At 46.6% G+C, this 19,456-nt stretch overlaps 1 protein-coding gene across 1 annotated transcript in view; it reads right to left on the minus strand.

Moving 5' to 3' along the window:
* LOC106593200 (Krueppel-like factor 5) overlaps positions 1-19,255 on the minus strand; it is a 23,371-nt gene extending 4,116 nt beyond the window's left edge. The window contains 3 exon segments of the mRNA XM_045699628.1: positions 7,047-7,106; positions 13,148-14,234; positions 18,705-19,255. Of these exon segments, the coding sequence (XP_045555584.1) occupies positions 7,047-7,106; positions 13,148-14,234; positions 18,705-18,890 (1,333 nt within the window). The 5' untranslated portion in view covers positions 18,891-19,255.
* Positions 19,256-19,456: the final 201 nt, after the last annotated feature.

A 19,456-nucleotide genomic window follows, 5' to 3' on the forward strand; every position in this document is an offset into this window, starting at 1 on the left:
AAGCCCTTCTTACATCAGCTGATATCTCAAAGTGCTGTACAGAAACCCAGCCTAAAACCCCAAACAGCAAGCAATGCAGGTGTAGAAGCACGGTGGCTAGGAAAAACTCCCTAGAAAGGCCGAGAACCTAGGAAGAAACCTAGAGAGGAACCAGGCTATGACGGGTGGCCGGTCCTCTTCTGGCTGTGCTGGGTGGAGATTAGAAACCTAGAGAGGAACCAGGCTATGAGGGGTGGCCAGTCCTCTTCTGGCTGTGCCGGGTAGAGAGGAACCAGGCTATGAGGGGTGTCCAGTCCTCTTCTGGCTGTGCCGGGTGGAGATTAGAAACCTAGAGAGGAACCAGGCTATGAGGGGTGGGCCAGTCCTCTTCTGGCTGTGCCGGGTAGAGAGGAACCAGGCTATGAGGGGTGGCCGGTCCTCTTCTGGCTGTGCCGGGTGGAGATTATAACAGAACATGGCCAAGATGTTCAAATGTTCATAAATGACCAGCAGGGTCAAATAATAATAATCACAGTGGTTGTCGAGGGTGCAACAGGTCAGCACCTCAAGACATCAGTCAGGAAGTTAAAGCTTGGTCTCAAATGGGTCTTCCAAATGGACAATGACCCCAGGCATACTTCCAAAATTGTGGCTAAATGTGTTAAGGACAACAAAGTCAAGGTATTGGAGTGGCCATCACAAAGCCCTGACCTCAATCCCATAGAACATTTGTGGGCAGAACTGAAAAAGCGTGTGCGAGCAAGGAGGCCTACAAACCTGACTCAGTTACACCAGCTCTGTCAGGAGGAATGGGCCAAAATTCACCCAACTTATTGTGGGAAGCTTGTGGAAGGCTACCCGAATCGTTTGACCCAAGTTAAACAATTTAAAGGCAATGCTACCAAATACTAATTGAGTGTATGTAAACTTCTGACCCACTGGGAATGTGATGAAAGAAATAAAAGCTGAAATAAATCATTGTCTCTACTATTATTCTGACATTTCACATTCTTAAAATAAAGTGGTGATCCTAACTGACATAAGACAGGGAATTTTTTACTAGGATTAAAATGTCAGGAATTGAGTTTAAATGTATTTGGTTAAGGTGTATGTAAACTTCTGACCTCAACTATGTGTGAAATATATATATATATATATATATGCCAAGAGCTGAGCAAAGAAAAGAGTCCCCTAATCCAGCTGGTCCTGGGGCTGAGTTCACAAACCTGTTCTACTAAAACACTGAAGCCTCAGGACCCTCATCCAGCTGGTCCTGGGGCTGAGTTCACTAACCTGTTCTACTAACACACTGAAGCCTCAGGACCCTCATCCAGCTGGTCCTGGGGCTGAGTTCACTAACCTGTTCTACTAAAACACTGAAGCCTCAGGACCCTCATCCAGCTGGTCCTGGGGCTGAGTTCACAAACCTGTTCTACTAACACACTGAAGCCTCAGGACCCTCATCCAGCTGGTCCTGGGGCTGAGTTCACTAACCTGTTCTACTAAAACACTGAAGCCTCAGGACCCTCATCCAGCTGGTCCTGGGACTGAGTTCACAAACCTGTTCTACTAACACACTGAAGCCTCAGGACCAGAACATCCAATCAATCAGAATAAACCAAATTACAACACAGTCAAATCAAAACTACATGATCTATTGGGAAACACAAAATGCAATGCTATCTTGCCCTAAAAATCGACAGTACACCGTGGCAAACTATTTGACCACGCTTACTGATCAAAACCTTAGAAAAACCTTGATAAAGTACAGGCTCAGTGAGCACAGCCTTGCCATTGAGAAGGGTAGACACAGGAAAACCTGGCTCCCTGTAGAGGAATGGCTGTGCAACCACTGCACAACAGCAGAACCTGAGACGGAGCTGCATTTCCTGACAAAAAGTACAAAAATATAAAACAATTAGTGTCATTTCCCCAAAATTTGAAACCCTTATTCAAAGTTTCTTCAAGTGTAGTCGCAAAAACCATAAATTCGCTATGAAATCTGAAATTGCAGCCCAAATAAACGCTTCACAGAGTTCAAGTAACAGACACATCTCAACATCAACTGTTCAGAGGAGACGGCGTGCCGAGCTTGTAGCGTCAGACCCGAGAAGACTCGAGGCTGTAATCGCTGCCAAAAAGGTGCTTCTACAAAGTACTGAGTAAAAGGTCTGAAATGTGAATTATATATATTTCTTCTCAATACATCTGCAAAAATGTCTAAAACCTGTTTTTGCTTTGTCATTATGGGGTATTGTGGGTAGTCATTACGGAGTATTATGGGTAGTTTTGATGAGGGGGTAAAATTTTTTTTAATCCATTTTAGAATAAGGCTGTAACGTAACAAAATGTGGAAAAAGTCAAGGGGTCTGAATACTTTCGGAATGCAGTATATATATATATATATATATTGCTCTGTGCAAAACCAGTTGAAGTGAAAAGAGCCATCTCTATGGGAGAGACCAACTCCGGGTAGGTGGAGGGGTTGTGGGAGTGTGTAGGGGTGAAGACCGACCCCCCCAACGAGAGGGCAGGGAGCGAGGGAGGTACGCAGTGGCAGACATGTCTGGACTGGTAGAGTTATGTGTGTTAGAGACAACCCCCCCCTCAAGGCTCCACTCCTACCCCCATCAGAAACAGGTGGATTGTTCCACTCCTCCCCCTCCTCAGAGACAGGTGGATTGTTCCACTCCTCAGAGACAGGTGGATTGCTCCACTCCTCAGAGACAGGTGGATTGCTCCACTCCTCAGAGACAGGTGGATTGCTCCACTCCTCAGAGACAGGTGGATTGCTCCACTCCTCAGAGACAGGTGGATTGCTCCACTCCTCAGAGACAGGTGGATTGCTCCACTCCTCAGAGACAGGTGGATTGCTCCACTCCTCAGAGACAGGTGGATTGCTCCACTCCTCAGAGACAGGTGGATTGCTCCACTCCTCAGAGACAGGTGGATTGCTCCACTCCTGAGACAGGTGGATTGCTCCACTCCTGAGACAGGTGGATTGCTCCACTCCTCAGAGACAGGTGGATTGTTCCACTCCTCAGAGACAGGTGGATTGCTCCACTCCTCAGAGACAGGTGGATTGCTCCACTCCTCAGAGACAGGTGGATTGCTCCACTCCTCAGAGACAGGTGGATTGCTCCACTCCTCAGAGACAGGTGGATTGCTCCACTCCTCAGAGACAGGTGGATTGCTCCACTCCTCAGAGACAGGTGGATTGCTCCACTCCTCAGAGACAGGTGGATTGCTCCACTCCTCAGAGACAGGTGGATTGCTCCACTCCTCAGAGACAGGTGGATTGCTCCACTCCTCAGAGACAGGTGGATTGCTCCACTCCTCAGAGACAGGTGGATTGCTCCACTCCTCAGAGACAGGTGGATTGCTCCACTCCTCAGAGACAGGTGGATTGCTCCACTCCTCAGAGACAGGTGGATTGCTCCACTCCTCAGAGACAGGTGGATTGCTCCACTCCTCAAAGACAGGTGGATTGCTCCACTCCTCAGAGACAGGTGGATTGCTCCACTCCTCAGAGACAGGTGGATTGCTCCACTCCTCAGAGACAGGTGGATTGCTCCACTCCTCAGAGACAGGTGGATTGCTCCACTCCTCCCCCTCCTCAGAGACAGGTGCATTGAGTTCACCTGAAATGATTAACCTGCCCATAGTCAAGGCCCTTCAGACACACACACACACACACACACACACACACACACACACACACACACACACACACACACACACTTCCTAATGCCTCTCATTCACCTGTGTTGGAAGCCCTCGTTTCATCTCTCCAACAGCATCCGTTATCCAGGTTGTTGGAGCAGAGTGTGTGTGTGTGTGTGTGTGTGTGTGCACCCTTGTCAAACAGTCCGTGTCATAAAACCTCTAGCCGTTCCCAACAGGAAGCACACAGATACGTCGTCTCCTACAGAGAGCCGTTTAATAACCATTACAATCTACTGGATGATAGGAGGATGTGTTTCCCAGATCAGAGAACTAGACCAGGAATATACAGATATTACCAGGGGAATATGTTTCTGACTGCCTGGGAGGACCACACCTAAACTACAGCTCCTTGTTTACATGGCTTATCTCATATTACACTCTCTGTGTGAGAGAGAGAGAGAGAGAGAGAGACAGAGAGAGAGAGACAGAGAGAGAGACAGAGAGACCATGCCCCCGGATTATCTGGCCTGATGACTCCTTGCTGTCCCCCAGTCCACCTGGTCGTGCTGCGGCTCCAGTTTCAACTGTTCTGCCTGCGGCTATGGAACCCTGACCTGTTCACCGGACGTGCTACCTGTCCCAGACCTGCTGTTTTCGACTCTCCCGCTCTCTCTCTGCCTCTCTACCACACCTGCTGTCTCGACCTCTGAATGGTCGGCTATGAAAAGCCAACTGACATTTACTCCTGAGGTGCTGACCTGTTGCACCCTCGACAACCACTGTGATTATTATTATCTGACCCTGCTGGTCATTTATGAACATTTGAACATCTAGGCCATGTTCTGTTATAATCTCCACCCGGCACAACCAGAAGAGGACGGGCCACCCCTCATAGCCTGGTTCCTCTCTACCCGGCACAGCCAGAAGAGGACTGGCCCATCCCTCATAGCCTGGTGCCTCTCTACCCGGCACAGCCAGAAGAGGACTGGCCACCCCTCAGAGCCTGGTTCCTCTCTAGGTTTCTAATCTCCACCCAGCACAGCCAGAAGAGGACTGGCCAACCCCTCATAGCCTGGTTCCTCTCTAGGTTTCTAATCTCCACCCAGCACAGCCAGAAGAGGACTGGTCCACCCCTCATAGCCTGGTTCCTCTCTAGGTTTCTAATCTCCACCCAGCACAGCCAGAAGAGGACTGGTCCACCCCTCATAGCCTGGTTCCTCTCTAGGTTTCTAATCTCCACCCAGCACAGCCAGAAGAGGACTGGTCCACCCCTCATAGCCTGGTTCCTCTCTAGGTTTCTAATCTCCACCCAGCACAGCCAGAAGACGACTGGCCACCCCTCATAGCCTGGTTCCTCTCTAGGTTTCTAATCTCCACCCGGCACAGCCAGAAGAGGACTGGCCACCCCTCATAGCCTGGTTCCTCTCTAGGTTTCTAATCTCCACCCGGCACAGCCAGAAGAGGACTGGTCCACCCCTCATAGCCTGGTTCCTCTCTAGGTTTCTAATCTCCACCTGGCACAGCCAGAAGAGGACTGGTCACCCCTCATAGCCTGGTTCCTCTCTAGGTTTCTAATCTCCACCTGGCACAGCCAGAAGAGGACTGGTCACCCCTCATAGCCTGGTTCCTCTCTAGGTTTCTAATCTCCACCCGGCACAGCCAGAAGAGGACTGGCCACCCCTCATAGCCTGGTTCCTCTCTACCCGGCACAGCCAGAAGAGGAATGGCCACCCCTCATAGCCTGGTTCCTCTCTACCCGGCACAGCCAGAAGAGGACTGGCCACCCCTCATAGCCTGGTTCCTCTCTACCCAGCACAGCCAGAAGAGGACCGGCCACCCCTCATAGCCTGGTTCCTCTCTAGGTTTCTTCCTAGGTTCCTGCCTTTCTTGGGGAGTTTTTCCTAGGGAGTTTTTCCTGAGCCACCGTGCTTCTACACCTGCATCGCTTTCCATTTGGAGATTTAAACTGAGTTTCTGTACAAGCACTTTGTGACATCTGCTTTCTAAAGACACGTGATTGGTTGAGGAGAAGTCGGTATGGAAGATAGAGAGAAGAGATATAGATATATTAGTCCAGTCTAGTCCATTAGTCCAGAACCCGATCTGGAATATTCAACTGCACTGTTTCTCTATCTGGTATGACTGGTCTATACGCAGCACATTCCCCCCCCCACCCCAGAATATCCCTTATCCCAGAGTTAACCACACACAGTCAGGACCTACTGTACCCATTCCACGACGGGACAGCCTGCGTCTCTGCTGCTACATTCTGGTTATTAACATGACCCGTTTCTCACACACACACACACACACACACACACACACACACACACACACACACACACACACACAGTCAGGAGGAGAACAGGAAAATAACAGGTTGACAGGGACGCAACACACGTTATACTGTATGTAGAACACCCCTCAACCCTCACAGAAAGCCCCCCTCAAACCCTTACTGAAAGCCCCCCTCAAACCCTTACAGAAAGCCCCCCCTCTACCCTCACAGAAAGCCCCCCTCTCTACCCTCACAGAAAGCCCCCCCTACCCTCACAGAAAGCCCCCCCTCAAACCCTTACAGAAAGCCCCCCCTCTACCCTCACAGAAAGCCCCCCCTCTACCCTCACAGAAAGCCCCCCCCTACCCTCACAGAAAGCCCCCCCCTCTACCCTCACAGAAAGCCCCCCTCTCTACCCTCACAGAAAGCCCCCTCTCTACCCTCACAGAAAGCCCCCTCTCTACCCTCACAGAAAGCCCCCCTCTCTACCCTCACAGAAAGCCCCCCTCTCTACCCTCACAGAAAGCCCCCCTCTCTACCCTCACAGAAAGCCCCCCTCTCTACCCTCACAGAAAGCCCCCCCTCAACCCTCACAGAAAGCCCCCTCTCTACCCTCACAGAAAGCCCCCCTCTCTACCCTCACAGAAAGCCCCCCTCTCTACCCTCACAGAAAGCCCCCCTCAACCCTCACAGAAAGCCCCCCCTCAACCCTCACAGAAAGCCCCCCCTCAACCCTCACAGAAAGCCCCCCCTCAACCCTCACAGAAAGCCCCCCCTCAACCCTCACAGATGAAAACGTTCTAGAATTCCTGAAACATTCCAGAGCTGCTGAATATTCTACAACTCCTGCTGACAGAGAGCGGGGCTTTTTTTTGTTGTTGAAGTGTTGTCAACTTATCCGTCTATTGGGGCGGGCGGAGCTGGGATAACTTCCCCAAGCAGCATGCAAGGAATGAATGCATAACGCATGCCAAGACTACGCTCCTGCCTAGCAACACCACGAGGAACACGACCAAAAGTAAAGAAAGAAAAGAGGCCAACGCCACCCGCCTTTAAACGAGGTCGTTTTATATAAAAAATAAAATGTAAAACACGGTTAATTAAAAGAGAGAGAAGATCTTACCAGTGTGGGTCCTCAGGTGGGCTTTTAGATGGGAAGACTTGGTGTACACTTTCTTACATCCTGGGAAACGATACACAGAAGAAGAAGAAAACTATATTGTCAGGATTATAAAATAGGCACAAGTTCAGGAATATGTACAACATACATCAAATGTTCTGTTCCACAACTGCGAGCCCTCTGATCCACAATACTATCCGTCTATGGATTCCGCTGTTCTACAATACTATCTGTTCTACAATACTCTCTACAGTATGTGTTATACAATACTATCTACAGTATATGTTCTACAATACTCTCTCTCTCTGTTCTACAATACTCTCTACAGTATGTGTTATACAATACTATCTACAGTATATGTTATACAATACTCTCTCTCAATGGAATTATGTTATAAAATACTATATATCTGTGGTATCTGCTGTTCTACTATACTATATATCTGTGGTATCTGCTGTTCTACAATACTATATATCTGTGGATTCTGCTGTTCTACTATACTATATATCTATGGATTCTGCTGTTCTACTATACTATATATCTGTGGTATCTGCTGTTCTACAATACTATATATCTGTGGATTCTGCTGTTCTACTATACTATATATCTGTGGTATCTGCTGTTCTACAATACTATATATCTGTGGATTCTGCTGTTCTACTATACTATATATCTATGGATTCTGCTGTTCTACTATACTATATATCTGTGGTATCTGCTGTTCTACAATACTATATATCTGTGGTATCTGAAGTTCTACAATACTATATATCTGTGGTATCTGCTGTTCTACAATACTATATATCTGTGGTATCTGAAGTTCTACAATACTGTGCATTCTGAAAGTATTCAGACACCTTGAATTTTTCCACGTTGTTACGTTACAGCCTCATTCAAAAATATATATATTTTTTTTAAATCCTCAATGTACACACATTACCCCATAATGACAAAGCAAAAACAGGTTTTTGAAATTTTAGCTAATTTATACAAATAAAAAAATAGCACATTTCCATCAGTATTCAGACCCTTTACTCAGTACTTTTGTTGAAGCGCCTTTGGCAGCGATTACAGCGTCAAGTCTTCTTGGGTATGATGCTACAAGCTTGGCACACCTGTATTTGGGGAGTTTCTCCCATTCTTCTCTGCAGATCCTCTCAAGCTCTGTCAGGTTGGATGGGGAGCGTCGCTGCACAGCTATTTTCAGGTCTCTCCAGAGATGTTCGATCGGGTTCAAGTCTGGGCTCTGGCTGGGCCACTCAATGACATTCAGAGACTTGTCCCGAAGCCACTCCTGCGTTGTCTTGGCTGTCTGCTTAGGGTCGTTGTCCTTTTGGAAAGTGAAGCTTAGCCCCAGTCTGAGGGCTCCCAGTCCCTGCCGCTGAAAAACATCCCCCCAGCCTGATGCTTCCACCACCATGATTCACCGTAGGGATGGTGCCAGGTTTCCTCCAGACGTGACGCTTGACATTTAGGCCAAAGAGTTCAATCTTGGTTTCATCTGATCAGAGAATCTTGTTTCTCATGGTCTGAGATTCTTTATGTGCCTTTTGACAAACTCCAAGCGGGCTGTCATGTGTCTTTTACTGAGGAGTGGCTTCCGTCTGGCCACTCTAGCATAAAAGGCTAGATTGGCAGAGTGCTGCAGAGATGGTTGTCCTTCTGGAAGGTTCCTCCATCTCCACAGAGGAACTCTGGAGCTCTGTCAGAGTGACCACTGGGTTCTTGGTCACCTCCCTGACCAAGGCCCTTCTCCCCCGATTGCTCAGTTTGGCCGGGCGGCCAGCTCTAGGAAGAGTCTTGGTGGTTCCAAACTTCTTCCATTTCAGAATGATGGACGCCACTGTGTTTTTGGGGACCTTCAATGCAGCAGAAATGTTTTGGTACCCTTCCCCAGATCTGTGCCTCGACACAACCCTGTCCTGAAGCACTATGGATAATTCCTTCAACTTCATGGCTTGGTTTTTGCTCTGACATGCACTGTCAACTGTGGGACCTTATATAGACAGGTGTGTGCCTTTCCAAATCATGTCCAATCAATTGAATTTACCACAGGTGGACTCCAATCAAGTTGTAGAAACATCTCAAGGATGATCAATGAAAACATGATGCACCTGAGCTCAATTTAGAGTCTCATAGCAAAGGGTCTGAATACTTATGTAAATAAGGTAACGGTTTTTAAATGAGCAGACATTTCTAAGAACCTGTGTTCTCTTTGTCATTATAGGGTAAAGAGTAGTTTGATGAGGAAATGTTTTTTATTTGTAATAAATTAGCAAAAATGTCTAAACCTGTTTTGGCTTTGTCATTATGGGGTATTGTGATGTCATCATGGGGTATTGTGATGTCATCATGGGGTATTGTGATGTCATCCTGGGGTATTGTGAAGTCATCATGGGGTATTGTGATGTCATCCTGGGGTATGGTGATGCTATCATGGGGTATGGTGATGTCAGTATGGGGTATTGTGATGTCATTATGGGGTATTGTGATGTCATTATGGGGTATGGTGATGTCATTATGGGGTATTGTGATGTCAGTATGGGGTATGGTGATGTCAGTATGGGGTATGGTGATGTCAGTATGGGGTATTGTGATGTCAGTATGGGGTATGGTGATGTCAGTATGGGGTATTGTGATGTCAGTATGGGGTATGGTGATGTCAGTATGGGGTATTGTGATGTCAGTATGGGGTATTGTGATGTCAGTATGGGGTATGGTGATGTCAGTATGGGGTATGGTGATGTCAGTATGGGGTATTGTGATGTCAGTATGGGGTATGGTGATGTCAGTATGGGGTATTGTGATGTCAGTATGGGGTATGGTGATGTCAGTATGGGGTATTGTGATGTCAGTATGGGGTATGGTGATGTCATTATGGGGTATTGTGATGTCATTATGGGGTATTGTGATGTCAGTATGGGGTATTGTGATGTCAGTATGGGGTATTGTGATGTCATCATGGGGTATTGTGATGTCATCATGGGGTATGGTGATGTCATTATGGGGTATTGTGATGTCAGTATGGGGTATTGTGATGTCAGTATGGGGTATTGTGATGTCATTATGGGGTATGGTGATGTCAGTATGGGGTATGGTGATGTCATTATGGGGTGTTGTGATGTCATTATGGGGTATGGTGATGTCATTATGGGGTGTTGTGATGTCATTATGGGGTATTGTGTGTAGATTGATGAGGGTGATATTTAATACATTTAGAATAAGGCTGTAATGTAACAAAACGTTGAAAAAGTAAAGGGTCTGAATACTTTCCGAAGGCTCCGTTATTAGGGTTAAGGCTCCGTTATTAGGGTTAAGGCTCTGTTATTAGGGTTAAGGCTCCGTTATTAGAGTTAAGGCTCTGTTATTAGAGTTAAGGCTCTGTTATTAGGGTTAAGGCTCCGTTATTAGGGTTAAGGCTCCGTTATTAGGGTTAAGGCTCCGTTATTAGGGTTAAGGCTCCGTTATTAGGGTTAAGGCTCCGTTATTAGGGTTAAGGCTCCGTTATTAGGGTTAAGGCTCCGTTATTAGGGTTAAGGCTCTGTTATTAGGTTAAGGCTCTGTTATTAGGGTTAAGGCTCCGTTATTAGAGTTAAGGCTCTGTTATTAGGGTTAAGGCTCCGTTATTAGGGTTAAGGCTCCGTTATTAGGGTTAAGGCTCTGTTATTAGGGTTAAGGCTCCGTTATTAGGGTTAAGGCTCTGTTATTAGGGTTAAGGCTCTGTTATTAGGGTTAAGGCTCCGTTATTAGGGTTAAGGCTCCGTTATTAGGGTTAAGGCTCTGTTATTAGGGTTAAGGCTCCGTTATTAGGGTTAAGGCTCCGTTATTAAGGTTAAGGCTCCGTTATTAGGGTTAAGGCTCTGTTATTAGGGTTAAGGCTCCGTAACACCGTCTCCCTGAGTCCTGATACCATTCACCAAAACGCCAGTCGAGACATGCCGAGGAGTTTTGTAAGCTTCCAATCCCAGAGCCAGAGGCTATCTGACATCATCTAACATTAGTGAGAGGGCACGAGAGCTGCTGACAAGCTGGAGTACATTAGTATTATATTAACCGTAGAGGAGTCCGTGTGTGTGTGTGTGTGTCTGTGTGTGTGTGTCTCTGTGTGTGTGTCTCTGTGTCTCTCTCGGTGTGTGTGTGTGTGTGTGTGTGTGTGTGTGTGTGTGTGTGTGTCTCTGTGTGTGTGTGTGTGTGTGTGTGTGTGTGTGTGTGTGTGTGTGTGTGTGTGTGTGTGTGTGTGTCTCTCTCTGTGTGTCTCTCTGTGTGTCTCTCTGTGTGTCTCTCTGTGTGTGTGTGTGTGTGTGTGTGTGTGTGTGTGTGTCTCTCGGTGTGTGTGTCTCTGTGTGTGTGTCTCTCTCTGTGTGTCTCTCTCTGTGTGTGTGTGTCTCTCTGTGTGTGTGTCTCTCTGTGTGTGTGTGTGTGTGTCTGTGTGTGTGTCTGTGTGTGTGTCTGTGTGTGTGTGTGTGTGTCTCTCTGTGTGTGTCTGTGTGTGTCTCTCTGTGTGTGTCTCTGTGTGTGTCTGTGTGTGTGTGTGTGTGTGTGTGTGTGTGTGTGTGTGTTTCAGTGACTGACTGGTGTGTTTTTCTAGCTGTGATTCACTGTCAGTTTGATGCAACCAATAACAATCCGTCTTGCTAGTCCATTTTCTGTGTTTCTCTTGACAGATCTCTAGAGGCTTGTTCGCATCCAAAACGAACACCCTATTCCCTAGATAGTGCACTACTTTTGACCAGGGTTCTGGTCCCAACGAGGGCACGATGTAGGGAATAGGGTGCCATTTGGGACACACCTTAGAGCTGACTAAAAGCCTGCTGTCGATTACTGAATTATTCAACGTCACATCATTCAGAGGCAACACACACAGAGAGAATAGTAATGTTTACTAAAATTCACTGAGTCAGATCCACCACCCATAACACAGGACACTGAGCTAATCAGACCACCACCCATAACACAGGACACTACAGACCTACAGACACGGAGCTAATCAGACCACCACCCATAACACAGGACACTGAGCTAATCAGACCACCACCCATAACACAGGACACTATAGACCTACAGACACGGAGCTAATCAGACCACCACCCATAACACAGGACACTGAGCTAATCAGACTACCACCCATAACACAGGACACTGAGCTAATCAGACCACCACCCATAACACAGGACACTGAGCTAATCAGACCACCACCCATAACACAGGACACTGAGCTAATCAGACCACCACCCATAACACAGGACACTATAGACCTACAGACACGGAGCTAATCAGACCACCACCCATAACACAGGACACTGAGCTAATCAGACTACCACCCATAACACAGGACACTGAGCTAATCAGACCACCACCCATAACACAGGACACTGAGCTAATCAGACCACCACCCATAACACAGGACACTGAGCTAATCAGACCACCACCCATAACACAGGACACTACAGACCTACAGACACGGAGCTAATCAGACCACCACCCATAACACAGGACACTGAGCTAATCAGACCACCACCCATAACACAGGACACTGAGCTAATCAGACCACCACCCATAACACAGGACACTACAGACCTACAGACACTGAGCTAATCAGACCACCACCCATAACACAGGACACTATAGACCTACAGACACCGAGCTAATCAGACCACCACCCATAACACAGGACACTATAGACCTACAGACACGGAGCTAATCAGACCACCACCCATAACACAGGACACTGAGCTAATCAGACCACCACCCATAACACAGGACACTACAGACCTACAGACACGGAGCTAATCAGACCACCACCCATAACACAGGACACTGAGCTAATCAGACCACCACCCATAACACAGGACACTACAGACCTACAGACACGGAGCTAATTGATGGTAAACGACGTATTGCATGTGAGCTAGGAACAAGTCTTCATGACTACACTGAAATAGACTACCAACACACATTAGAAAGTAAACCTAAAGTAAAGCTCTGCAGCTGAGGGAGGGAGGGATGGATAGTAGAGAAACAGTATAACCTGTGAGTGAGAGTGTGAGAGAGTGAGAGAGTGAGAGAGTGAGAGTGAGAGTGAGAGAGAGAGAGAGAGTCCTGACCTGGGAAGTCACAGTGATGTATCCTTCTCTTCTCCAGGTCTGGGTTGGTCCTGCGGTTGTAACGGACTTGGACGGACTGGTTCAGGCTTGGAGCTGGGCCGGAGCCTGGGGCTTGAGTTAGACTCGAGGCTGGGGGCCGAGCCACACCGGTGGGGGAAAGACAAGGGGACACGCTGACTCCCAGCTTGGAGGCGATGGTGGCGGCATAGGAAGGAGGAGGGGAGAGGTTCTGAAGGAGGTCCTTCTGACGATCTGGGGAGCTGGGCTCTGAGCTGGGAGGAGATGGGGGCAGGTAGGAGGCCTTGGCCTGATGATGCTGGGGCTGCTGGAGGAAGTGAGGGTGAGGGTAGGCCCCCCCCACGCTGTGCAGCCCACCACAGTAGCTTGACTTGGCAGTCTGTAGTTGTTGGTGTTGCTGCTGGGCCTGGGCGGCTAAGTGCAGGTCGTGGAAGGTGTGCATGAAGGGCGAGTGACCGGAAACCCCGTGATTCTGCACCGTCCGGTGATGAGCATTGTTGCCGTGGTGATGCATGGGCGCGAGAGGGGCGGGGTCCAGCTCTGCAGAGAGCAGCTGGAACAGAGAGTCGTCGTGTGGCAGATCGAACGACCCCAGCTCCTCCTTCACGTAAACAGAACCGCCCGTTGCCACGGCGTCAGAGGCCGGGTCACCGTCACCCGACGGGCTGAACACGCTAGTGAACTCTGGCAACGAAGAAGAAGACGACGTTACCATGGAAAGGCTGGTGCTGTTACCGTGGACGCTGCTGCTGGGGCAGTGAGGATGAGGATGGGCGAAGGGAGAGGAGGAAGAAGGTGGTTCTGTTTTGACCTGCTGGCCCATGCCTCCAACGTTACCCCCAGGCCCCGGGCGTGCCGGCCGACACAAGCCCATCCTCAGGTAGGCCAGGTCGGGTAGGAAGACGTTCATGTTGATGCTGTAAGGAGATCCACCCTGGTCGTCACCAAAGAAATGATCCATCACAGAGGCACTGTCCCGCCGAGACATGTTCTGCTCTGGAGGGTCGAGATGGGGCGTCAGGAGGTGCGTCTGAGGGGAGAGGTACTTATCCAGCTCACTCTTCCCTGTCTGAGGAGAGAGCGAGACAAAACAGACAGACTTACTTGAAAAGGTTGGCTCATTATTCATTCTGAAACAAAGCTCTATTTTTCTAATGTAAATGGAAAAATAATCTAGATGTTTTGCAATTTCACTTTGGTTTTAATTAACTTAATAGTGAAACAATCTTTTAATTGATTTCTGTTTTAATTAACTTAATAGTGAAACAATCTTTTCATTGATTTCGGTTTTAATTAACTTAATAGTGAAACAATCTTTTAATTGATTTCGGTTTTAATTAACTTAATAGTGAAACAATCTTTTAATTGATTTCGGTTTTAATTAACTTAATAGTGAAACAATCTTTTAATTGATTTCGGTTTTAATTAACTTGATAGTGAAACAATATTTGAATAGATTTTTGCTTACATCTTTGATCATCAAGTGATACAAATCAATATCATCAACATGCTGCATTATGGATAGGAAGAATATAGATTCAGGTATCTACATTAACGTCTGTAAAATGACTGAAGTGTTCAAATGTGTTGGTACCCTTACAGCTCATTGAAATAACGCTTAATTCCTCCTGAAAAAAAGTGGTGAAATTAAAAGCTATTTTAAATCATGAATACTTGCATGTCTTTGGTGTGTCAGAATAAAGCAAAGAAGCTGTGAAAAGAGATTAATTATTGCTTCTTCTATAAAAGATATTCTAGAATGGCTTGGTCACATGTTGTTGGTTCCCCTTAGAAAATATTATAAATAAGGGGGGGGGGGATATTACAAATAAAAAAAAACGACCTCAGATTGAACAGAAAGATAGTGTGAATTGTAGAAGAAGAACAAAGGATAACTGAAAAAGAGATACAAGCTGAACTCCAAGGTGTTTCGCGCGTTTTTTTTTTGTTGTTGAGTGAAAGTCAGTTCCATAGAAGAAGATGCAGGAGGAATCCACTTTTGAAAAGAAAAACGATATATATATTTTTTTTAATGGCAGACTGGAATTTGCTAAAGTGCATATCGACAAGCCACAATCCTTCTGGGAGAATGTCCTTTGTACTGATGAATCAAAACTGGAGCCTTTTTTTTTGGCAAGTCACATCAGCTCTATGTTCACAGATGAAGAAATAAAAAGTTTTCAAAGTAAAGAACATCACTCCCACAGTGAAACATGGAGGAGGCTCGGGTTATGTTCTGGGGCTGCTGTGCCGCGCCTGGCACAGGGTACCTTGAATCTGTGCAGGGGCACAATGAAATCTCAAGACTATCAAAGGCATTCTGGATTCGAAACGTACTGCCCAGTGTCAGAAAGCTCTGTCTCAGTCGCAGGTTTTCTCCAATAGGATAATAACCCAAAACACACAGCTAAACAAAACCCATAGAATAAATAAGAACAAAACCATTTATTGGATTATTCTGAAGTGTCCTTCTAATGAGTCCTGATCTGAATCCTATCGAACATCTACGGAAAGAGTTGAATCGTACAGTCTGGAGAAGGTACCCATCAAACCTGGTCAGGAAGAGTGGGCCAAAACTACCTGTTAACAGGTGCAGAAGGTACCCTGAGATAGCTGGAGCAGTTTGCTCAGGAAGAGTGGGCCAAAACTACCTGTTAACAGGTGCAGAAGGTACTCTGAGATAGCTGGAGCAGTTTGCTCAGGAAGAGTGGGCCAAAACTACCTGTTAACAGGTGCAGAAGGTACCCTGAGATAGCTGGAGCAGTTTGCTCAGGAAGAGTGGGCCAAAACTACCTGTTAACAGGTGCAGAAGGTACCCTGAGATAGCTGGAGCAGTTTGCTCAGGAAGAGTGGGCCAAAACTACCTGTTAACAGGTGCAGAAGGTACCCTGAGATAGCTGGAGCAGTTTGCTCAGGAAGAGTGGGCCAAAACTACCTGTTAACAGGTGCAGAAGGTACCCTGAGACAGCTGGAGCAGTTTGCTCAGGAAGAGTGGGCCAAAACTACCTGTTAACAGGTGCAGAAGGTACCCTGAGACAGCTGGAGCAGTTTGCTCAGGAAGAGTGGGCCAAAACTACCTGTTAACAGGTGCAGAAGGTACCCTGAGATAGCTGGAGCAGTTTGCTCAGGAAGAGTGGGCTAAAACGACCTGTTAACAGGTGCAGAAGGTACTCTGAGATAGCTGGAGCAGTTTGCTCAGGAAGAGTGGGCTAAAACTACCTGTTAACAGGTGCAGAAGGTACCCTGAGACAGCTGGAGCAGTTTGCTCAGGAAGAGTGGGCCAAACTACCTGTTAACAGGTGCAGAAGGTACCCATCAAACCTGAGATAGCTGGAGCAGTTTGCTCAGGAAGAGTGGGCTAAAACGACCTGTTAACAGGTGCAGACGTCTCATTGAGAGCTACAGAAAACATTTGATTGCATCTGAAGGTTGTGCAACAAAATATTAGGTTAAGGGTCCCATCATTTTTCTCCATGTCATTTTCATTTTGTTTTATTATTTATAATATTATGTTGAATAAAAAAAAATCAAAAGCTGATTTCTATTAAATATGGAACAAACAAATGATGGATGGCAATTAACTTGAAACTGACAAAAGTATTTCAGAGAAAATTCAAAATGTTTAGTTTTTTGTGGAGCGGTACCAACAAATTTGGTCACGTCTAATTCAAATTCATCAATCATTTCAAACCACATACAGATGTAGAATCTTAATTTGACCTATACTGTCACAGCGAAATAATCCTGCAGCAATAGGATCTGAACATCAAGTAATGTTACTTGATCGGTCGATAGGCTATTAGCTGGCCCGAAAGTAGACTACATGAAAACTGCAATACTGTTAATATAATCGTTTGTTAGTAAATTGTAATTACTTCGTCACCATGGCCTATTTACTACCTTAACTCCCTTATCTTACCTCATTTGAACTCGCTGTATATAGATTTGTATTTTTTCTACTGTATTATTGACTGTACGTTTGTTTTACTCCATGTGTAACTCTGTGTTGTTGTATGTGTCGAACTGCTTTGCTTTATCTTGGCCAGGTCGCAATTGTAAATGAGAACTTGTTCTCAACTAGCCTACCTGGTTAAATAAAGGACTTGTTCTCAACTAGCCTACCTGGTTAAATAAAGGACTTGTTTTCAACTAATTAATAAAAAAATTAAAAAATGGGTTTTCGATGCAGGGAAATTCTCCGCAAGAAAAGAGTGATCAAATTAAGATACAACATCTGTATAGTCCATTTAAGAGTTCAGAACCAGTGTTTGAATGTGTCACGCTGAAACTATGTGGTGGCCAGTGGGATGAGGAGTCCGGTAGTAATGTTTGATAGGACAGACAGAGTCACCAGTCAAACATTTATCAAGTAGCCTTCAGTGAGCTGCTGCCACATTCCTCCCTCAGCTGTAAACTGTACTCACACCAACCAGACCAGAGGGCTTTAAAACAGGCACTATCTGCTTCCTAAAAACGGCACCCATAGATAGGTTGGCTGTGATTAAAAGTAGTGCACTACATAGGGAATAGGGTGCCATTTGGGACAGCAGCCTACTGACAGGTGGTCATGATGAAGGAATGAACCTGACTCTCTCTCCATTCCCTCAGCTCAGTGGGGGAAAAAAACACACACACACACACACACCATAATAAACTCTTATTAAGGCGCCACATAAATAACTCATTAAAAGATCATCCAACCAATGAAGGAAATGGAAGGAAAACACCCTCTTGTCCCTACAAAGTAACTGCTCTGTCCTGTTCTTTACGCAATAGCTTGCTGGCTGAAGGAAAGCTTTTCTATTTCTGTCGTTTAGATCGTCCAGCTGTTAACTGGTCATGTATATCTGTCACAAGTGTTTTCCGATTAAGGCGGTCGGGCAGTCTGTCGACATTGCTGGGAAGTTTCTACCTACTATATCGGGTTGGGTCCGGATCCCGCACCGCGCGTTAGAGAGTAGATGGAATCGGACGGAGTCAGTTGTTGATGAGAACGAGAGCCAAGAAACCAATTGTGAGCAACTGGCACAGTCTGGCATAGCTGCCTGTCCTACCAGCTCCAATGAACTATGCGCTAAATGCGTCTTGCTATTTAAAAAAATGTATTTAACTAGTCAGTTATTAAGAATACATTCTTATTTTCAATGACGGACTAGGAACAGTGGAACGACAGATTTGTACCTTGTCAGCTCAGGGATTTGATCCAGCAACCTTTCGGTTAACTAGTCCAACGCTCTAACCACTAGGCTACCCTGCCGTCTCTACGATGGATCTCGTTCCCCATCACATGTAATCCTCCTGCTGTGTCCCGACCCATAGGCCTACACATCGAATGATAAAAATACTTACGACCAAAACAAACCCCCCAAAAAAATCAGGAGACATTATTATTCCGCACAATTAAAGCGTCAATCTCCTGTAGATGTTTTATTATAGTATATAATTCCCTATGACAGCGAAACAGACAGCCTGGTGCTTTGCAACATGCTACCAACCTCGCCCATTCTGAGATAAACAACACAGACTGACACTACATTACCTGCTGCGTGTATTCACTCTGTCCACTCCTTTCCGTCACTACGTTCTTGGGATCGAAACCGAACAGAGCCGACTCCTCGACCGGGAAGCCTTCCGAAAGCATGGGCTTCAGCAGGGTGTAGAACATCTCGTCCTGCCCGGTCCCGGACCCGGTCCCAGCGCTCATCGTGATTAGCGTCGCGGCCATATAAATTTACTCCCCTCCTCCACACCGGAATAACAAGGTGCGAACTGCCGCAATAATAATCATATAACAATAACGGCAGAGGCGACAGATTAAACGGGACGGTGCATGAGAGAACAGACTGTAGCGATGTAAATGCAAGGCTGTGATCTGTCTGTCTGTGTGGTCTAGTCAGCTATCCCGTCTGACTGGGTTATCCACTTGTCTCGGTTCGGTAGGACTGGAGTCTGATGGTAATAGTTCAGAGCTTGTGCTCTTTTCTATCCATGTCAAGTCATGCGATGAGAGGAGGAAGCAAGGCGGGCGTGGGGCAGGTTCAGTCGGTTTAGTGTTTCCAAAAAGAGAGAGGCAGGGCGTGGCCAACAAAATAAAGACGGAACAGAACGGATCATACACCGTTAAAAGGCTTTAGTAGAACAACAGTAAAACGGCTCCCCGGGCACCGAGACCCCCCCCCCCCCTTTCACAGAGGGCTTCTCTACCCAAAAGCCCTGTTCACTGAATATCTAGCTAGGTTACACACATACCAAGGACAGCTCAGTATTATCCTCATAGTCACCATGTTTCAT

This window comes from Salmo salar, chromosome ssa17 (assembly GCF_905237065.1).
Source record: "Salmo salar chromosome ssa17, Ssal_v3.1, whole genome shotgun sequence".
Lineage (NCBI taxonomy): Eukaryota > Metazoa > Chordata > Actinopteri > Salmoniformes > Salmonidae > Salmo > Salmo salar.